The 17,424-nt window shown below is 52.2% G+C and overlaps 1 protein-coding gene across 2 annotated transcripts; it reads right to left on the reverse strand.

Annotated features, from left to right (window-relative positions):
- Positions 1-1,714: 1,714 nt before the first annotated feature.
- LDLRAD1 (low density lipoprotein receptor class A domain containing 1) lies at positions 1,715-10,323 on the reverse strand. 2 transcript variants are annotated; one of them, XM_055304664.1, is made up of 5 exons: positions 10,303-10,323; positions 9,727-9,778; positions 5,190-5,327; positions 3,420-3,548; positions 1,715-1,863 (listed from the first exon to the last, which is right to left on the reverse strand). In XM_055304664.1, exons 1-5 carry the CDS (start codon positions 10,321-10,323, stop codon positions 1,715-1,717), a joined length of 489 nt encoding a protein of 162 aa, XP_055160639.1. The 2 variants fall into 2 exon arrangements, with proteins under 2 accessions (XP_055160639.1, XP_055160640.1); XM_055304665.1 differs by lacking the exon at positions 5,190-5,327.
- Between the last annotated feature and the right edge of the window lie 7,101 nt (positions 10,324-17,424).

Raw genomic sequence — 17,424 nt, forward strand, 5'->3', positions numbered from 1 at the left:
CTATGTGTGAGGTGCCTCCTCCATGGGACCCTGTGCTCATTGTGTGTTGGGACCCAGGTCTCTTCACTCCTGGGTGCCTGGCATTGCCTCGGCCCAGAGCAGGCGTATGGAGGTGGCTCAGTGAGGAAAAGAATGAACTGGAGCTCAATAGTCTCTCAGATGCCCATTTTCAATTAAAAACTCACAGAAGGCTCCTATCTAAAATCAACTTTATTAATTTCCAATGCAGATATATTGGTCTTCCTCAACAGGAACTCTCTTGTCAGCCAGATTCCAAATCTCTCTTTTGGAATAGGGATGGACCACATTCTGACCTTCAAATTACCTTATTTATTTTTAAAAAATTTTTTTGAGTTATTTACTTGAGACGGGGCAGGGGCAGAGGGAGAGAGAGAATCCTAAGCAGATTCCACGCTGAGGTGCAGAGCCCAACTCGGGCCTGAATCTTACAACCCTGAGATCTGACCTGAGCTGAAACCAAGAATCAGAAGCTCAACCCACCCAGGTACCCTCAAATTACTTTTTAAAAATACCCCACATTCTGTTCCTGACCAAAGTATAATCCCACTGGGAGCAGAAAAGTGTTAGGCTTTGGAGCTAGGACACCAGAGACATTGCTTGGGTTTCAGTTCTAGCATTGACTTTGCTCTATGACCTGGGCAAGTCATTTCTTCCTCTGGGCCTCAGTTTTCTCATCTGTTTAACAGGATACCCATCCTTGCCTGTCTGGCTATTGTGAAACTAGAAAGTATCCAGAGAAACAGCTCATCAGTCAGGCTGGCAGGACCAAAATACAATCCCTCCCTCAGGAAATCTGGGCTGTTTGGCTTGGAAGCTGGTCATGAGGTGGGTGGGTGAGGGGGAGGGTAGGGAATGGGACAGAGGTGAAGAATGGGAGAGAGGGGCACCTGGGTGGTTCAGCTGGCTAAGCATCTGCCTTCAGCTCAGGTCATGACCCCAGGGTCCCAGGATCAAGCCCTGCATAGGGCTTCTTGCTCAGCAGGAAGTCTGTTTCTCCCTCTCCCTGCTCATGTTGCTACTCGCTGCCTCGCAAATAAATACAATCTTGAAAGAAAGAAAGAAAGAAAGAAACAGAAGGGCAGTGAGGAGCTCCTCAAGCTGCTCTTTCTCCTGATCCTCTATTCTCCAACTCAGAGCCTCCCTGATGGCTTCCCACAGGGAGGATGGCAGGTACGCTGCCTCGTGTGCAATCTCTTGTGATCAATCAGTAGGCCTGCTAGGATCCCTGAGTTGAGAACAATGCCAGGGCTGCCTGGGAGCCCAGCAGTATCTATCTTAGGTACCAAAGGGTCAGAAAGTGGCATCACTTCACAAACACGTGCCATCCGTAAGAGCTGAACTCCTTGGCTTGGTTTTACCTTTTTTCTAAGGGGTGACTGGGTCAGGATCTGCAAGCCTGTCTTGGGGCAGAGCAACAGCTTTCCTCTGTGCGACCCCAGAGGACATGCCTAAAATCAGAAAGCAGATTCCTTTCATCGCTGTTAGGAGCTGTCTGACATGGTAGCGAGCTCCTGTCACTGGAGACATTCGAGGGGAGGTTGGACACTTGAAAGCAGGGGAGGCGGTTGTTATTGGGAGACAGTGCATGGACCCCACCGGATGATCCAGAAGCCTCCTTCCTGCCCTCATGTTCTTGGAGTCGAGGTTATCAGCGCCATCCCAACCGGCCCCCACTCTGGCCTGGGTGGCCCACTCAGGGGCCAGGACAGGAGTACTCATCAGACCAGTCGGAGCAATGCTGAACGCGGTCACGGCAGAGGATCCTCGGGATGCAGCCGCAGTACGGGAAGACGGTGGAGGGGCAGCGCCACCACCCCGGGCCACAGGCTGGGCACACAGTCACTGTGGGTGCAAGAGGCAGCAGAAGAGCAGCTGCTGTGTCCCGGAGAACCCCGGGTCTGAAGTCTGCCCTAGCTCCCTACCGGCCCCACCCCGTCCGACACGGGTTGACTGCATTCCCTATTTCCCTGCGGCAGAGAGCATCTGGACTCCCCAGATCATCGCCCGAGTAAGTCTCCCACCCTGTCTGAGCCTCAGTTTCCTCATCCAATCAAGGTTGTTATTAAGAGAAGCAAAGTGGGGCAGCCCCAGTGGCTCAGCGGTTTAGCGCCACCTTCAGCCCAGGGCTTGATCCTGGGGTCCCGGGATTGAGTCCCACGTCGGGCTCCCTGCAGGGAGGCTGCTTCTTCCTCTGCCTGTGTCTCTGCCTCTCTCTCTCTCTCTCTCTCTCTCTCTCTCTCTCTGTCTCTAATAAATAAATAAAATCTAAAAAAATAAATAAGTAAAAGTAGAAAAGATAAGCAAAGGGCCAGGCATGTGGTCAGCATTGGGAGGTTAATGGGAGCATATTTTCTCCCCCAGCCTGTCCTCCCTCCCTCACCCTGACTCAGCCACCCTAACCGACTTGTGACAGACTCCCTGGTACCCTGGGCCTCCGGGGTGCTTCCCTGCAGGCTCAGCTTCTGCCTATTGAAACCTGTCCACTCTCTAAGGCCTGCTCGAATACTGCCTCTTCTAAGAAGTTCCCCTTGGTTCTTTTTTTTTTTTTTTTTTTAGATTTATTTATTTATTTATTTATTTATGACAGACACAGAGAGAGAGAGAGAGAGAGAGAGAGAGAGGCAGAGACACAGGCAGAGGGAGAAGCAGGCTCCATGCAGGAAGCCTGATGTGGGACTCGATCCCAGGTCTCCAGGATCACACCCTGGGCCAAAGGCGTTGCTAAATTGCTGAGCCACCCGAGCTGCCCCCTCCCCCCGATTCTTACTTGCATCTCTCCCCCAAACCATCTCTAGGTCCCCAGCACTTGCTTTTGCCATCAGCATGATGGTAGTCCCAGGGGTAGGACACATGTGTGACTCCTGACTATCCTCCAGCAGACTCTGGTGCCAGGCACAGCCCCTACAAATACTCAGCACATGTTTCTTGATTGAACAACAGGGAAGAAATTGAAAGGAACATCCAGGGCAGTGAAAGAGTTCCAGACGTGGTCAGGAGACCTGGGTTTGCACCCAGGTCACTTCTTCTCTTAAGTCCCTTCTCTGCTCTGGCCTCAGTTTACCTACATCTAAATTTGAGGCCAGTGATTCCCACCCTGCTCTCCTCTCAGGGTGGTTGGGAGGTGCAGAGGTGAGGAGGGAAACTCAGGCCAAAATCCCAGTTAGGCTTCGTATGTACTCCTTGTCTCACCCCCCGGGGTCTGGTTTCCTCATTTGTCCCCACCACAGAATAACCATCCAAAAGGAGACTTTCGGAGTGGTAGTGAGCACTCCATCCCCGGAGGCACTCAAACAGGGGTGGAAAAGTTCTTCATGGTGTACGAGAAGGGGAGGAAGGAGAACCTCTGAGATTCTCCAGTCAGCTTTTGCCCTTTGCCTGGCCTGTGCCCGGACCCCTACCTGGGCTCAGTTCATCCGAGCAGTCCCCACAGTTGTTGGTCCCATCACACTTTTGGTCTGAGTAGATCCAGGAAGACGGGTCTCCACAGCGGGCCACGAGGAAGCGGGGAAGGCTCTGGGGCATGTCCCCTACGGTGGGACAAACGAAGCTGGAGGAAGTCCACACCTGGCCTCCAACGTCTATCTGGAGGAGGAGTGTCCTGGCCACCCTGGCAGTTGCCAAACTCGGGCTCCCAGGGAGAAGGGCACAGGAGGCGCTTTCCCAGAGAGGAGGTCAAGCCAAGGCAGAGGAGTATTCTTTCCCTGTCTCCCCGACAAGACGGCCAGAGAGCGGCATCTTCCCTGTTCACTCCCGGCTCAGCCCTGGTGCATGCCCACCTCCCAGCCTCCAGAAGCCTCCTTTATCATACCTCTCCAGAAGCCTCCACTAAGTCTTGCACTTGGGTGCCAGAACACAGCGGGGGTGGGTTCACATACTTGGTGAGGGGGAGTCAGAGAACCCTTCTTGAAAGTGGTTAGTGGGCAGTGGTGTGAAGGGGCTACCAAAATTAGTACGAACCCAAGCCACGTCACAAGAGGCCTCTGGCAGGAAACAGCCTCTGTTCCTTGGATGAGCCAGGGCCGGCCAAGAGTGTCATGGATGCTTCTGGAGCCTGACCAAGGAGAGGGACAGAGGAACCTGTATGTGTCCTGGGCTGTGCTGGTGGAGTGGAGAAAACCAGCCATGAGGGCGGGTAGGAGTATGGAGTATGATGTAGGAGTATGGCATGTGGCCCTGGGAAGAGGATACTCGTGGCGAGCAAGAAAGCCATCTTCAAGTCCTTGCATTGCCACCATCATGGGAGGTAGATTAAAATGGGGTTCAGATGAGAGAAGAGAGTTGGAAGCAATCAAGGACACTACAGGGGGACAGCTCTAAACTCAGCCCAAGGGAGACATTCCCGTGGAAACCATGTGATGCGGGATGGGAGCAGCTGCCTCAGGCTGTAGGGAGCCCCCTGGCCCAGGAGTATGCAAGCAGAGGCTAGGTGGCCTGGGTTTGTTAGGAGAGGCTTTGGGCATGAGCTGTGACTTGGACTAGATGACCTCTAACATTTCTTCTAGTCTAGAGGGTCCATGATGCAGTGACGCTTCCCCCATCTGCTCCCTCATCCCACCCGCTCCAACTCAGCAGACTCTCTCCCTCCTACATAGAAAGTGCCAAGTCCATGTGGCCACGGCTCTTCTCTCCTGGGCGCTGTCAGGTCTCTAAGGTCTGGGACCAGGTCTTCCCACTCATTCATTCATTTGTTTGTTCCATAATTCATTCAGGAAATCATCCCAGATACTCCTCTGCTGAGCAGAGGGGCCCCCAATCAACTAGACCAGGCCTGCCCTAGAGGGGTTCACAGTCTGATGGGGGTGGTAAATGTGCCAATGTGAGTAGGCTTGGGAAACAGGGAAGCAGAGGGGCTACGGGAGCCCAGAGGAGGGAACTTCACCTACTTTGGGAGCCAGGGAAGGCTTCCTGGTGGAGGTAACACTTGAGTGGAGATGCACAGAGGAAAGGCATTCCTAGCATGGACACACAGGTGTGCATGTACCTGGGCCGGAGGGAGCACGTGTGGTTCTCCCTGAGGGACCACGTAAGCAAAGGCCTGGGGACGTGAAAGTGCCTGGTATGTGCGGGGACCTGAGAGCGTTGTTGGGCTGGAGGTGGGGCAACCCCAAACCGTGTGGCTGAACGGTGGGGGCCCACGCGGGGCAGGGCAGGACTGAGTGGGCACTCACGGCACATGGCCTCATCCTCATCCTCGCTGTGGGCACAGCTGCGGACACCATCACAGACCCCGCTGGCTGGGATGCAGCTCGTCCGGTCGTGGCACAGGAAGCCTGTCCTGTTTGTTGGCGTCACACAGGCCTGGGCCCCTGAGTTGGTAGGGGAGACCCCAGAAGGTCAGGGGTGGTGCTCCCAAGCGTGTCCGCACCAGTTCCCACAACAAAGCCCTGCTCTGAGCCGGCGGAGGGGCAGGGGCAGCCAGGAGGGTACTGGGCCAAGTGGGGACAGAGACGAGGTCCAAGTCCCCGCTCTACTGTTTGCCAGCTGTGTGACTTTGGGCAGATGACTTGACCTCTCTGAGCCTCTGGTTCCTTGTCTGTAAGTGGGGACTGGAGCACACACCCCATAGGACTGCTGGGGAGATGGCATAAAGCTTTTGTGTCAATAACCCTAGAACACAGAACGTGCAGAGTAATGCATGGCTCCCTCCTTGACTGAGAGCTTATTGACTGTCACAGAAGCTCCTGAGGGCAGGGCTCTGGTCACTGAAGCGGGTTTAACGGTGGAGCTCCTGGGGCCAGGCCAGGTGGTCAGAAGCAATCTACTGGGGCCGGTTGGGAACCATGATGCCACAATCCCTTACCTCTGGGCACAACCTTACGGGCTGCAGAGCATGTTGACATTCGGATTCTGTCCTTTCTCTGAATAGCTCCGTGAGGTGCCATCATTAGCCCCACTTCACAGATGAGAAATCAAGGTTCAGGAAGGTGCAAGGCCCAGTCACACGGCTAACGGCCTGGGCCCGCTGACCCCGCCCTTTCCTGAGGCTGGGGCTGGGCCCCCAGTGTCCAGAAATGTGGGTGGCTGAGTCCTCCCTTCCATCCCACTGGGAGGACGCACACCCCGGGGCTGCTCCAAAGACTGAAAGGAGAGAAACTGGCAGACAAGGGGCAGAGGTCACCCTGGCCCCACAGGCTGCGCATGTGACATCCGGGTGCATGCAAGCTGGACACGGGAGTGGGTCTGTGCTCGTGTGATTGGGCACACACGCACCACGTCTCACCTCCTGGAGCGGTCTTGGCTGGTGCGGGGGCTGAGTCTCAGAGACATTCATATGTCGCATATGCACACACACGGACACACCCCCCGACACACACATACACAGACACACCCGCATGTGTACACATGAGCACACGAGTGAACTCCTCACGTGTCCGCTTCTCCTCAGTCTCATGTTCTTACACAGGGGTGTAGAGTCCTGCGGATTTTATCCCCCACTGCTGCCTTGTTCCCTTATACCCCCTCCCGCTTGGCTACAGAGTCATCGCTCAGAAATGACACCCCACCCCCGGCTTGAGCCCCATCCCGTGGATCTCTGGATGGTGACCCCTTCTCAGGACGGTGACCCCTGCCCCACCCACTGCCCCTGCCCCAGGTGCCCACTGGCCTCCTGCCATCTCTCCTTCTCTTCATGTGTCCTCCCACCCTTGGGACTCTGCACATACTGTTCCCTATGCCCAGGATGCTTTTCCTGCCACGCCCTCCACTAACCAATTCCCACTTGTTCTTCATGGCCCAGCTCCCTTTCATTTCTCCAGGCGCCCACCTGACTCCCAGACTGGGTCAGAGCCCCTCTGTTCCAGACTCGCAGAGCCCCCATGAACCCTGCCTTCATGTCCATTAATCTCCCAACTGCTAGCTCCATGAGGCAGGGACTGTGTTGAGCTTCACCACGGAAGCCAGGGCTGCAGGAATGTCCCAGACACATCCCTGTCCTCTGAGGTGGAGGCAGACACACAGACAGATGGCACCACCCAGGGGCTTGGGGGCTGTGGGGGCCAAGGCACATGGGCCAGCCTAGGGCTCAGGGAAGAGTTCCTGAGGAAGGTGACGTGAGGAGCCAGGTCCTCTCAGTAACCCTTATTACAGATGTGCAAATGGCAGCTCAGAGTCCTCTGTGTGTGTGCATGTGTGTGTGTGCACATGCCACGTCTGTGCACACACCCCAGGAACTGTTCCACAGTCTCATCATGGAGAAGCCAGTAGCGTTAGGGTTCCTTATCACCCTGTGGCCCCCAGCCCCTCCTGGCAAGTCCAGCCCACCCTCTCTGGACCACGCTGACCTGGTGTGCGTGGTGGGCGTCCAAGGATGGTAACCAGGGCGATCAGGGCTGCGAGAGTCACCAGCAGGAGCAGCAAGAAGGCAGAGAGGCAGGCTCCCCGGCGCGAGCAGCAGAGGGGGCCGTGGCCTAGTGTGGGGTGGGAAACCAGTGGCGGATCCCCCTTGCCTGCCCCTCCAGGGGCGCCTCCCCACCTGTGGGGTTGGGGGCAGGAAGGGCTCCCAGGAGGAGGAGGCTCCTGAGCCTGCCCTGATGGTCCTGGGCCTGCCAGTGGACTCACCTCCACCAAGCACCCATCCCTCACCCGGACCAGTGCCTGGTGAGCAATAATGGGGCTGGGGGCCCGGGTGTCTGCTCCACAGCCCTTGCCAGGCTGTCCTCCCTCAAGGACTTCTCTGGAGACCAGGAGAAATGGACACCTGCTTAGTGAGCTGCTGCCTGGAGAAAAACTAAAGCAGGCCTTTTGTGGTGATGACTTTTATTTTTCAAAACCAACCTTCATTTTATAGAGGAGAAGAGAAGGTCCAGATCACCTGGTGTGGAGCTGGGACGCGGGCCCATGCCAAAACCTAGGCCCTTTGCGTGATGCCAACTGACTGTGCATTCTGGAGCCAGCCAGGGTGCTGGTTGGATTCCCAGCTGGCTGGGCCACATGGAGAAGTCACCTGACTCCTCTATGCCTCTTTCCTCATGTGGAAAAGGGGGATCATGATACCTACCTTGGGGTTGTTGAGAGAGTTAGGCTAAGCTAGTTGACCGAGGAGAGCAGTGCTTGGCACACTGTCAGGGCGCCAAAGGCTTTAGCTACCATGAGTGCTTACTGAGCACCTGCTCTGTGCCAGGCTGTATCCCAAGCACCCTGGAAATAACAATGAGTGGAGACCTCCTGCTCCTTCAAATTTCCTTGGGCCTTTCATTTTTGCCTGCTTGTGGAAATAATGAAAGGAAGCTTTATTAGGGACCTGGAGGCATCCTGCTGTGTAGGGCACAGGACGACAGCCACAGCGCTGGTCCTTACCCCCTGAAAGCTTGCTGTGGCACTTAGAGGACAAGGCGTGGGCGGGGCCAAGGGAGAGGGTGGGCACCACGGCTGCCCTGCCCTGCGGGCCACGGTGTCTCAGAGAAAGGGGCAGCACAGGTCTCTGGCATCTGTGTGTTTCCAGGGTCCCCCCACCGCCGAAGGGGCAGGGCACACTATGGGTGTTTTGTGACTACTCTGCCGCAGAGATTCAGGTGACACTTCCTTCCGATCCGCTCACATCCCAGGGCTGCCTGCTTTGCCTGCCCGCGGACCCGCACCAGCTGGAGCCCTGGGCTCTACCTTCCAAGGCCGGTGCGGGAGGCCGCAGGGGGAGGCCCGCCAGGGGCAGCGTGTAGGGGCGGAGGCCTGGCCGAGGGCCTGGGGGGTCTGTGAGGGGCCTGGCCGGAGCCAACGGGGGCGCAGATGGGGCAGGGGTGGGGGCGGCAGGGCCCAAGAGCCCGCAGTGCGCAGTGCTGGCCAGGGCTCCCTGGTCGTGGTCACCCGCAAACACGGGCGACTCCCGTCACCAGGGAGGCAGGTGGAGCGGGGCAGCCAAGAGCTGCTGCTCAAATATCTGAGCGGCGCGGCTGCGGGCGGGGGTGTCATAGGAGACGCTCAGAGGCCCTGGACACATGGGGGCAGGGCCCTTTGCCCCACACCCAGGCCCCGCGGGAGTCCAACCAGAAGTTAACTAGCACCCGTGGGGAGCAACCAGGGCACCCCAACTTGAATTTGAACCCCATCCCCCAGTCCCACCTCCCGGTAGTGTGGGGTCCCAATTTGGCCAAGCTCCCCAAACACCCTTGGTCTCGGCTGCCTCATCTGTTATCACCCCCAAACAGGACCCCTTCTCGGAGCTGTCCTGGGGATTCAAAGAGGCTGTCCAGTGCCAGGCACATCTCAGGGTGGGGGTGGGAGGTGTTGATCCTGTAGAGCTATTATTATTGCTTTCTACTCCTGGTTCTGTTTCCTCATTGACAAAATGTGGCCAAGACCGGGCATGTAGTAGATGCTCAATAAATGTGTGTTCCTTTCTTTAGTGCATAAAGGGGAAGCAATCTGTCCTGGTTGTCACATCATAGGTGCTAACTAAGTGTGTGATCCCGCCCGCCTCGTCCATCAGAGGTACAGCCAATGGCCCAGGCCACCCCCTGAGTCAGGGACTTGGCTCCAGGACTCTTTACCGTGTGTGGTGCGGGGTAGGTGATGGGCCGCCCAAACAGCGCTCAACAAATGCGTGGAGAGAAAGAATGACCATCTTAAGCAGGTGACTATCAGCATGTCTGCGACAGGAAGCTGGGAATGGATGGCTTCAGGGTGGGGGCAGACATCTGAGGGACATTGGGGGCCCTAGGGAAGCAGCGGCCCAGCCTCCAGGGAGCCCCACCTGGGGGTTTGGTCCTTTACCTTCCCCCCTGGGGAGGACTTCGGTTCCAGCAGCATGGTCACCTCCATCTCCCTGTGCAAGATCACAGAACGAGGGTTTCTGTGGGCTGTGGGCTGGCCTCAGGGAGCCACACGGCAGAGGGTCCGCGGGAGGGTGGAGGAGAGCCTGGTGTGGACCCAAGGACCCCACGCCCGCCAGTGCTGAGTGCCTCAACCCCCCGGCGCCCGCTCTACGACTCCCACCAACTCCCACCTCTGGCTGGACCGGGCCCTCCGGCTGCAATGCCCTTCTCTCCACTGTGCATTCAGCAAACGTTCATCCTTCACACCTGCTCGGGCTCATCCCTGCAGGGACTTTGCTTGGTGCCCCCTCCCCATAATGCCGACCCTCCCTCCTCGGCCTCCCGTCCACCTGGCTCCCACTGCTCCGTCCCCTCCCGGCACTTGCCACCTGGACAGTGCGCTGGTTCACCTGCTGGGTCTCCCCCTGCGCCTGAGAGACCTGGGCCACCTCAGCGCCTCGTCTCTTTACTGGAGCCCACCCTTAACCCCAGGATTGGCCCCCCAGGTCAGGAGCCGTGTTAGAGCAGCTCTTACCTGGGGGAAGATTTTGTTCATATGTCTGGCCTCCAGCGCCCAGCTCCAGCCTCCTGGCACTGGGACCTCCTGGGCAGAGAACTGGGTGCAGCTTCCTGCCCGGTCTCCAGGGCACCCCGGCCTGGGCACACCCTCCCTGTGGGCGATCCCTCCCAGGCTTCTGCTCGGCCCTTCTCCACTCTGCCCTCTGATGGAAGGCGCCTGCTCCTCGGTTGGGATCCTCAACAAAGAGCCTGAGGTTCAGAGAGGGAGAAGCTGCCCCTGAGTCACACAGCAGGGGGAGGACCTGCTCTTTCCTCCATATCAAGGATGAGACTGGTGCATGAAGATCCAGGCAGAAATACCCAGAATTAATGTTCTAGTGGCTGAAATACAGGAATCCCTTTCTTTTCGTTCTTCTATTCAATTTAATAGGTAATCCATGTGGAGGGACTATGCATTTTCCACTAAAATTATAAAGCAAAATAATTTTAAATTATTTTCTTTTAAAAAGGGGCCATGTACCTTTTCATCTTTCAGGAGACGGTGCCCGTGATGGAGGAGGGGCAGGTGGGTCGCTCACCTGAATAACCCCCGCTGCCCACTCCGCAGGTGGCAACTTCATCCCTGCTGCTGAGGGGACCAAGGCCCTGGGAGTTTAAGGGACTGGCAGGAGGACCAAGTGGGGAGAGGCATCCGCCTCAGAACTAAGCGTGGGGCCTCCGGGGAAGGCCCCTATGCAGCCCACCTCTGAGGCCCAGAGTTTGTCTACCTGGGACTGGCTTCCCTTTTGCATTAGGATAAACACTAGTGCATGGGGGGCCAGGAGGGAGGGGATGGATGGACGCAGGGCAGCCCTCTGGAGGCCGGCCAAGGGAACAGTTTCTTGCCCCCCCCCCCCAATTCTCTCGTCCATAAAACAAAAGGATTAGACTGAATGAAGGCAGCATCTTAGGTTGGGGACTCCTATAGTCAGACCATAAGACCAGATTGGAAGGCAAGTAGGTTTGATTGGGAGTGATCCCTGGAAATGCCAGCTGGGGAGGGAGGGAGGTGACACCGGGAAGGGAAGGACCCAGTCACAGGCATGTGATCAAGCACGTTCCCACTGTGCACAAATGGAACTTTCTCCTGCCAAGGAATTTGAGAAGCCAAGGGAGGAGACGCCCGTCAGAGTTACCCCACCTGAAGGTGAGGGCACTGGGGCATTTGTTTGCCAGTTCTTGCTAGTCATCAGCTGAGGGAGGATTTTGACTGCTGGCACCTCTGGCCTGCCGTAGGCGAAGCGCTGCCGTGGGGGTAATTGCAAGCCAGGCTGATGTATCCTGAGGTAGAACAGGTTGAGGGGTGTGGGCAGGACACCCCACAGTATCTGTCAAGATGCTAACTAGAGGGCAGCCCAGTGGCTCAGCGGTTTAGCGCCACCTTCAGCCCAGGGTGTGATCCTGGAGACCCGGGATCGAGTCCCACGTCGGGCTCCCTGCATGGAGCCTGCTTCTCCCTCTGCCTGTGTCTCTGCCTCTCTGTGTCTCTGCCTCTCTCTCTGTGTGTGTGTCTCTCATGAATAAATAAAATCTTAAAAAAAAATGCTAGCTAGATTTTGTCTTGTGCACCAACAGCAATTGGGTAGAGGATGTCTGGTACGCGGGATTCCGACGGACTCTGAGGTCAGGCCTCGGGGCTCTGTGATTGACTGGAGATGTCCACCCTGCATTCCCTTGGGCAACTGTGCTGAGCTCCTTTGGCCTTGGTGAGGGACTGCTTAAGCTGCGCCTGGGTCAACCTCCAGTGAGAGCAGGAATTCTGGTGCTGATAGTCCACAGGGTCCCCCGCCACGAGCTGTGACCTCCAGGCTAACCTCTCTGAGCTTCAGCTTTCTCATCTGCCCCTCTAAACTTTTCCAGTCATTCCTGTAGAAAGGCAGTGCCCCAATCAAAGGACCTCTCAGTTGGAATTCCCCACTTGACGCCCCACACCATGCCAGCTCCCCTCCACCTACTTGCTCTAACCTCTCCCTTCTTCCCCTTCTTCCTCCCCTGGAAACAAAAGTCCCTAAAACTTGTCATAGAAAAGTAGGAAGAAACAGGTAACAAAGAATCATGTATCTACCCTCCAGAGTTAACAAATGTTAAGATTTAGTCATTTTTGCTTTAGAGTTTTTTTTTTTTTTCTATTAAGTTTAGCAAAATCAAAGGTGTCTTTTCTCCGTAGAGAGAGGCAGAGTCAGGATACAGGTCTGGCTGGCTGAAAAGTTCACTCTCTACCTGTAGCTACACCCTCACTTCTCTAGATTGTGTTCCTCAGGCCAGCAGCACCTGCATCATCTGGGAGCTGGTGAGAACGAGGGTCTCACTCCAGCCCTGCCGAACCAGAACCTGCGTCTTAACAAGATCCTCAGGAGATTCAAATGGGAAGCCTTGCCCGACCCCATGCTACTGCGCTGCCCTTTCCTGTGTGTCGGTCTGATGGATTTCCTCCTTGGCATGTTGCTTTTTCATACCTGCCCTTCAGTTTTCTATGGGTGGTTTGTCTTTTTCTTCTTGGTTTGTGCATTTCTTTATGCTGGGTTTGAATACTTTGTTACATATTTCTCCAGGCTGTAGTTTGCCACTTGCTTAGAGGGGCTTCTGCTGGCTCCCTCTGCCTTTCTAAATCCATCTTTTGTGCCCAGAACCAGGTAAAAATCTCACTTCACGAAGCCTTCTTTGACTCTCCCTCCTCCTCTTGATTTACCTTTCCCTATATACCTTACTGTCCAGGGCTCTGTCTTAGCCTGGCTGTGGCTAGGAGAGACCCTCTGGACCTGGGTCTTCATCCCAGCTCTGCCAAATTAATACTAATTTAAGGTGGCAGGTCACAGCCCCTTGAAATCTATGTCCTCATCTGGAGAATGAAGACAAGAACACATGCCTCAGTGCGCCATGGTTAGAATGAAGTAAGTGCAGGTGTGTGAAAATGTTCTGCTCCCTCGGGGGCACAGTATTGTTTCTGGAGGCCTTGGTTTGTTGACGATGATAGAGAGCTGCTAGGGCTGCTTCTTAGTCCAGGGCCCAACCTGGGTTGGAGAATGCTAACGGGTACCACCATTAGATGGACCCAGGGACCTGAGAGGTTTCCTTCCAGACCTGCCTAGAGGGGAGACCTGCCCCTGCCTTAGCATTTATTACTCCTCCCCTAGGCCTCCCATAAGTTGGGGAGCTCTGGCTGGCACCTTTCCTCTCTCAGACTGTCTATTCAACTCTAGAGTGGAAATGGGGGGCCCCAGCCTGCTTTCCTAAAGGAATGTCACAATCACCCATTTAAGGGTATGGTGAGACTGCTTTAAAGGGCTTGGTGTAGGGCAGAGACAAGCACCATGATGACACGTCTCAGCAGACACTTTCACAACATAGCATTATAATATTGTTTAATGCAGATGATCCACATTTTATTGAAGTTTACATACTTATGCATTATGAATCAACAGATGTGGGGTTCCAGCAATGACTGCATGATGGTATATCTTGAGGTAACATTATCAAGGTTTTCAAATCTAATCATTCGCTGATTTCCTTCTACTCAAACCTTTGATTATTGCTGTCCCAATGTTGCAGAACAATTCAAGTATAAAAAGCACACAGGAAGCAGTAAAAAAAAAAAAAAAACAAAAAAAACAACCCAAATAATTTAGAATTGAACAAGCAAACAAAAATATTTCGCTCCTAAAATGACAAAGTAAAACTGTGAACTGGAATTCAAATAAAAACTAAAAAAAGGACAAAAGTTAGACAACCTCTAAACCAGGGGTTTAGTGAACTTGGATGGGAAAAAAAATTTTTTGTTTTTTACTAACTTCTAATTGAAATATAGCATTTCCTTCAACTATGAATGTAGGCCACAATCCACAGTCTATGAGCAGTACCTGCAACTTTGTCACCAATAGAAACCACAGAGATTCAGGTATCATATTACAGGTGTTGCAGGTATTTCAAAATAGTAACTTGAAATCACTTTGAAATACAGAGGTTCTAGAACTACCACTAGACCTTAACTTATGTGTTAATAAAGAAGTACATATATACACAACCACAAAAATTTTAAAATATCTTAATGACTATATTTTAACATAATTGGTTTCCTTTGCAGTCCTTCATATTTAGTGTTATGCATCTGAAAACATGGTTCTGAGGAGTCCACAGGCTTCACCAGATCGCCAAAAAGGTCCATGGTGTGAAAGAGGTTATGAACACCTGCCCTCAGCAAGTTAGGTCATCAACATCACAGGAAGAGAACACTTATTCGTGAAGTATACGGAGCTGACTTCAACAATCACAAATTTCAGAAAAGGCATATAAACTGTGCTTCACAACCTAATTATTGCAAGGAGTCGGAAAATCCAGACTGTACAAGCTAGCTTCTCATAGGAGTTTGTGTTTTCCACTATTTGACTAATATCTCTATTATTGTACATACATCCACCCCCAGACACTAGCCTAGAACAAGTAGTTAAGGAAAGAAGGATTTAAAAGGTACCTCAGATGCTAATGATACTCAAATGTAAACATGACAATTTAGCAACTGGACCCCTGGTAGGAGGGGCTCAGGAGCACTGAGTGGGTAGAGGCTGGGTCAGCAAACCCAGAACTTGAGGATGGTAGTAAGTTGACCTAGCACTGTAGTTCAAAAATTTAGCCCAATAGAAGTCTGGTAAGAAGCTTGGGCTCCACAGAACAGCTTTCCCAGTCTGCTCGGCAACACTTAGATTGTGGCCAGGACCCAGAGACCAGTCTTAAGGTTTATTGTCCAAACAATAATTTGAGGGAGACAGATTTATAGATAAGGGCTCAAAAATATATGTGAAGTAAAATGAAATAGGATTTTTGAGCATTAAAAAAAAAAAAACTCTGGGAAGGGAATGGAATTTCCCATTTCAGTGTAGCTAGATAAGTATATAATTTAATAGATCCCAGAGGTTACTACAGAACTGATATCTTTGGCTTCTAAACTTGCCCCTCTGGTCTATCCTCCACATTGTTGTCAAGTGGATGGTTCTAAAACACTGTAACTCTCTTGCTTTAAATCTTCCAATGGCTTTCCACCATGCTCAGGATCAAGTCATAAGTTTGTTTTTTTTTTTTTTAAGTCATAAGTTTTTAAGGTTCTTTGTTATCTTGCCTGCCCAGCCACATCTATTGTTATGCTTTTGCATGCTCTATCTCAACCTGCCAACCGATTTGCGGTCTCCACCCTCAAGCGGTTAGGTCTTTGAGCACACTGCTCCCACAGCCTGGAGTACTTCGTTAGACTTTCCCTCCCCCACCAGGTTTAAGTTTAGATACTACTTCCTCTCATAGGTCCTCCTATGTCCTCCCATAGTACTCTATGCTCACCTAGTCATAGGCCTTATCACATTAATAGTCTGTCTCCTTCCCCAGAGTTTTGAGCAACCAGTCTTGTTTGTTGCTGAAGTCCTATCACCCAGAATAGGGCATGACACTCAGGCTCTCAAGTGGTTGCTGGGAGAGTTAAACTGTGAATCTGGAACAGGATACCTGCACAAAATCACTGCCATGGTGTGGTGGTGTGGGGACTCACATGACTGTTCTATAGTTTGCTCCAAAAGTAAGGGGGGCTGGGTAACTTTATCAGAAAAGGTCTAGAAATCTCGAGATCAATAATTCCCAGTATGTGTCCTAAGATACTCAAGAGTCCATAAAAAAACAGCTATTTTGTATATTTCAAAAAAAAAAAATCATAATGGAAATGGCACATATATCTAAGATAAAGCCACACCAATAACAAAGGATGAAGTTGTTTGCTTTTGGCTGGACTATCAGCTCACAGTAAAAATAATGGTTTTCACATGATGATCAGCAGCTCAAGTTGGATGATAATGCATCATAGAAATTTCTGAGACAAGGTTGATGGGCCAGATAACCTGGTAATTCCTGGCTTACTGAAAAAAATGTATCATCAAATAAAGTTTTGTGAAAAGACTGGGAATTTTGGGCCTAGAATCATTCATTAAGGTGGTTATTACTGTCTCTGCAATTGGCTGAATTACTATGTTTTTTAGACCAGGGACCTGATCCAAGGACATTCTTAGAAGTCTGGGAGGTTTGAACCAGAAAATCAAGGGTCTTGACAATTCACCTAGACCAAGATAAGATTCTCAACAAGATGCTGTGTAGTAGGAAAGCAGGTGCTGCCTGTCTCACGGGAACAAGTGAAGATGGGCCCATCCAAGAAGGGCTAAACTTTAAAAGAAGGGACTGGTTTTTATGCTTCTGTTGGAATTTTAAGTCAAACATTTTTATGCTTGTGCATTTTTAGGAGGATGGTGAGTTTTTTCTTTTGTTTAAAACTTTTTGAAAATGTCAGTATGGCTTAATCATGCTAAACTAAAAAAGGCACAACATGAATATTTGAGTGCCTACTAAATAACAAAAATGGGTATTTCACATATATGGAATTGTGTCATAAATAAGAGGGGAAAATTTGTCTAAACTTGAATCAGAACTTTCAAGAGGAATAAGAAAGGTCTCAGGGGTAACTCGTTCGAGAAGAGAAACAAAACCAAGGAAAGGGGGGGGAAGAATATAGGACAAATTATCCAGTTGCTCCTTATCTAGGTTTTACTTTGTACGGTTTTAGAAGGGAGGCCTGCCCTAAGAGCGGGCTCTCAGGCTCCTCTCTATGTGTAGCACTTTATCGATTTCCCCCTCAGTTTGCTTCGCTGGATGCATTACTATTAAGCCTGTGCCTGATTAAGGGACATAAGTATGTACCATGAGTGGGAAAATAAGACATTTTTTTCTTTTTTAGGTGACTTCAATCTATGCCTCATTATTTTTCAACTGTTTTCTCACGAGAAATAAGAGACAATAAACCACTTGATGACTGCCCAGTAATTCTTCCCCTCTTTCCCATCACATATTTTCAAACCCTTTATCTTCCCAATCTAGACAAGCTCTTTAAAAAATCCAACCTATCATTTTGTGACCAAAGTGTTAGTTGATCAGTTAGCTGTATTTCCTTCTGACTCAGAGAAAGCTGATGACCTGGCTGTCTGTCAGGTAAGTGTGTCTCACTCTGTGGTCAGACAGCACTACTGCACGTGCCAGCAATGGCCTGGGAGTAAGGGAAGGGCTGGTCTGCAAAGTT

Source organism: Nyctereutes procyonoides, unplaced genomic scaffold (assembly GCF_905146905.1).
Source record: "Nyctereutes procyonoides isolate TBG_1078 unplaced genomic scaffold, NYPRO_anot_genome, whole genome shotgun sequence".
Taxonomy (NCBI): Eukaryota; Metazoa; Chordata; class Mammalia; order Carnivora; family Canidae; genus Nyctereutes; species Nyctereutes procyonoides.

Bases quoted from the DNA above. Each gene is read 5' to 3' on its own strand.
- LDLRAD1 (XM_055304664.1), bottom strand. From the start codon at position 10,323: ATGAACAAAATCTTCCCCCAG. The intron at 5,328-9,726 runs GTAAAGGACCAA...CTACCAACTCAG, and splicing joins AGTCCTCCCCAGGGGGGAAG to GGGCCCAGGCCTGTGTGACG. The intron at 1,864-3,419 runs GTAGGGGTCCGG...TTGCACCCACAG, and splicing joins CTCGGATGAACTGAGCCCAG to TGACTGTGTGCCCAGCCTGT.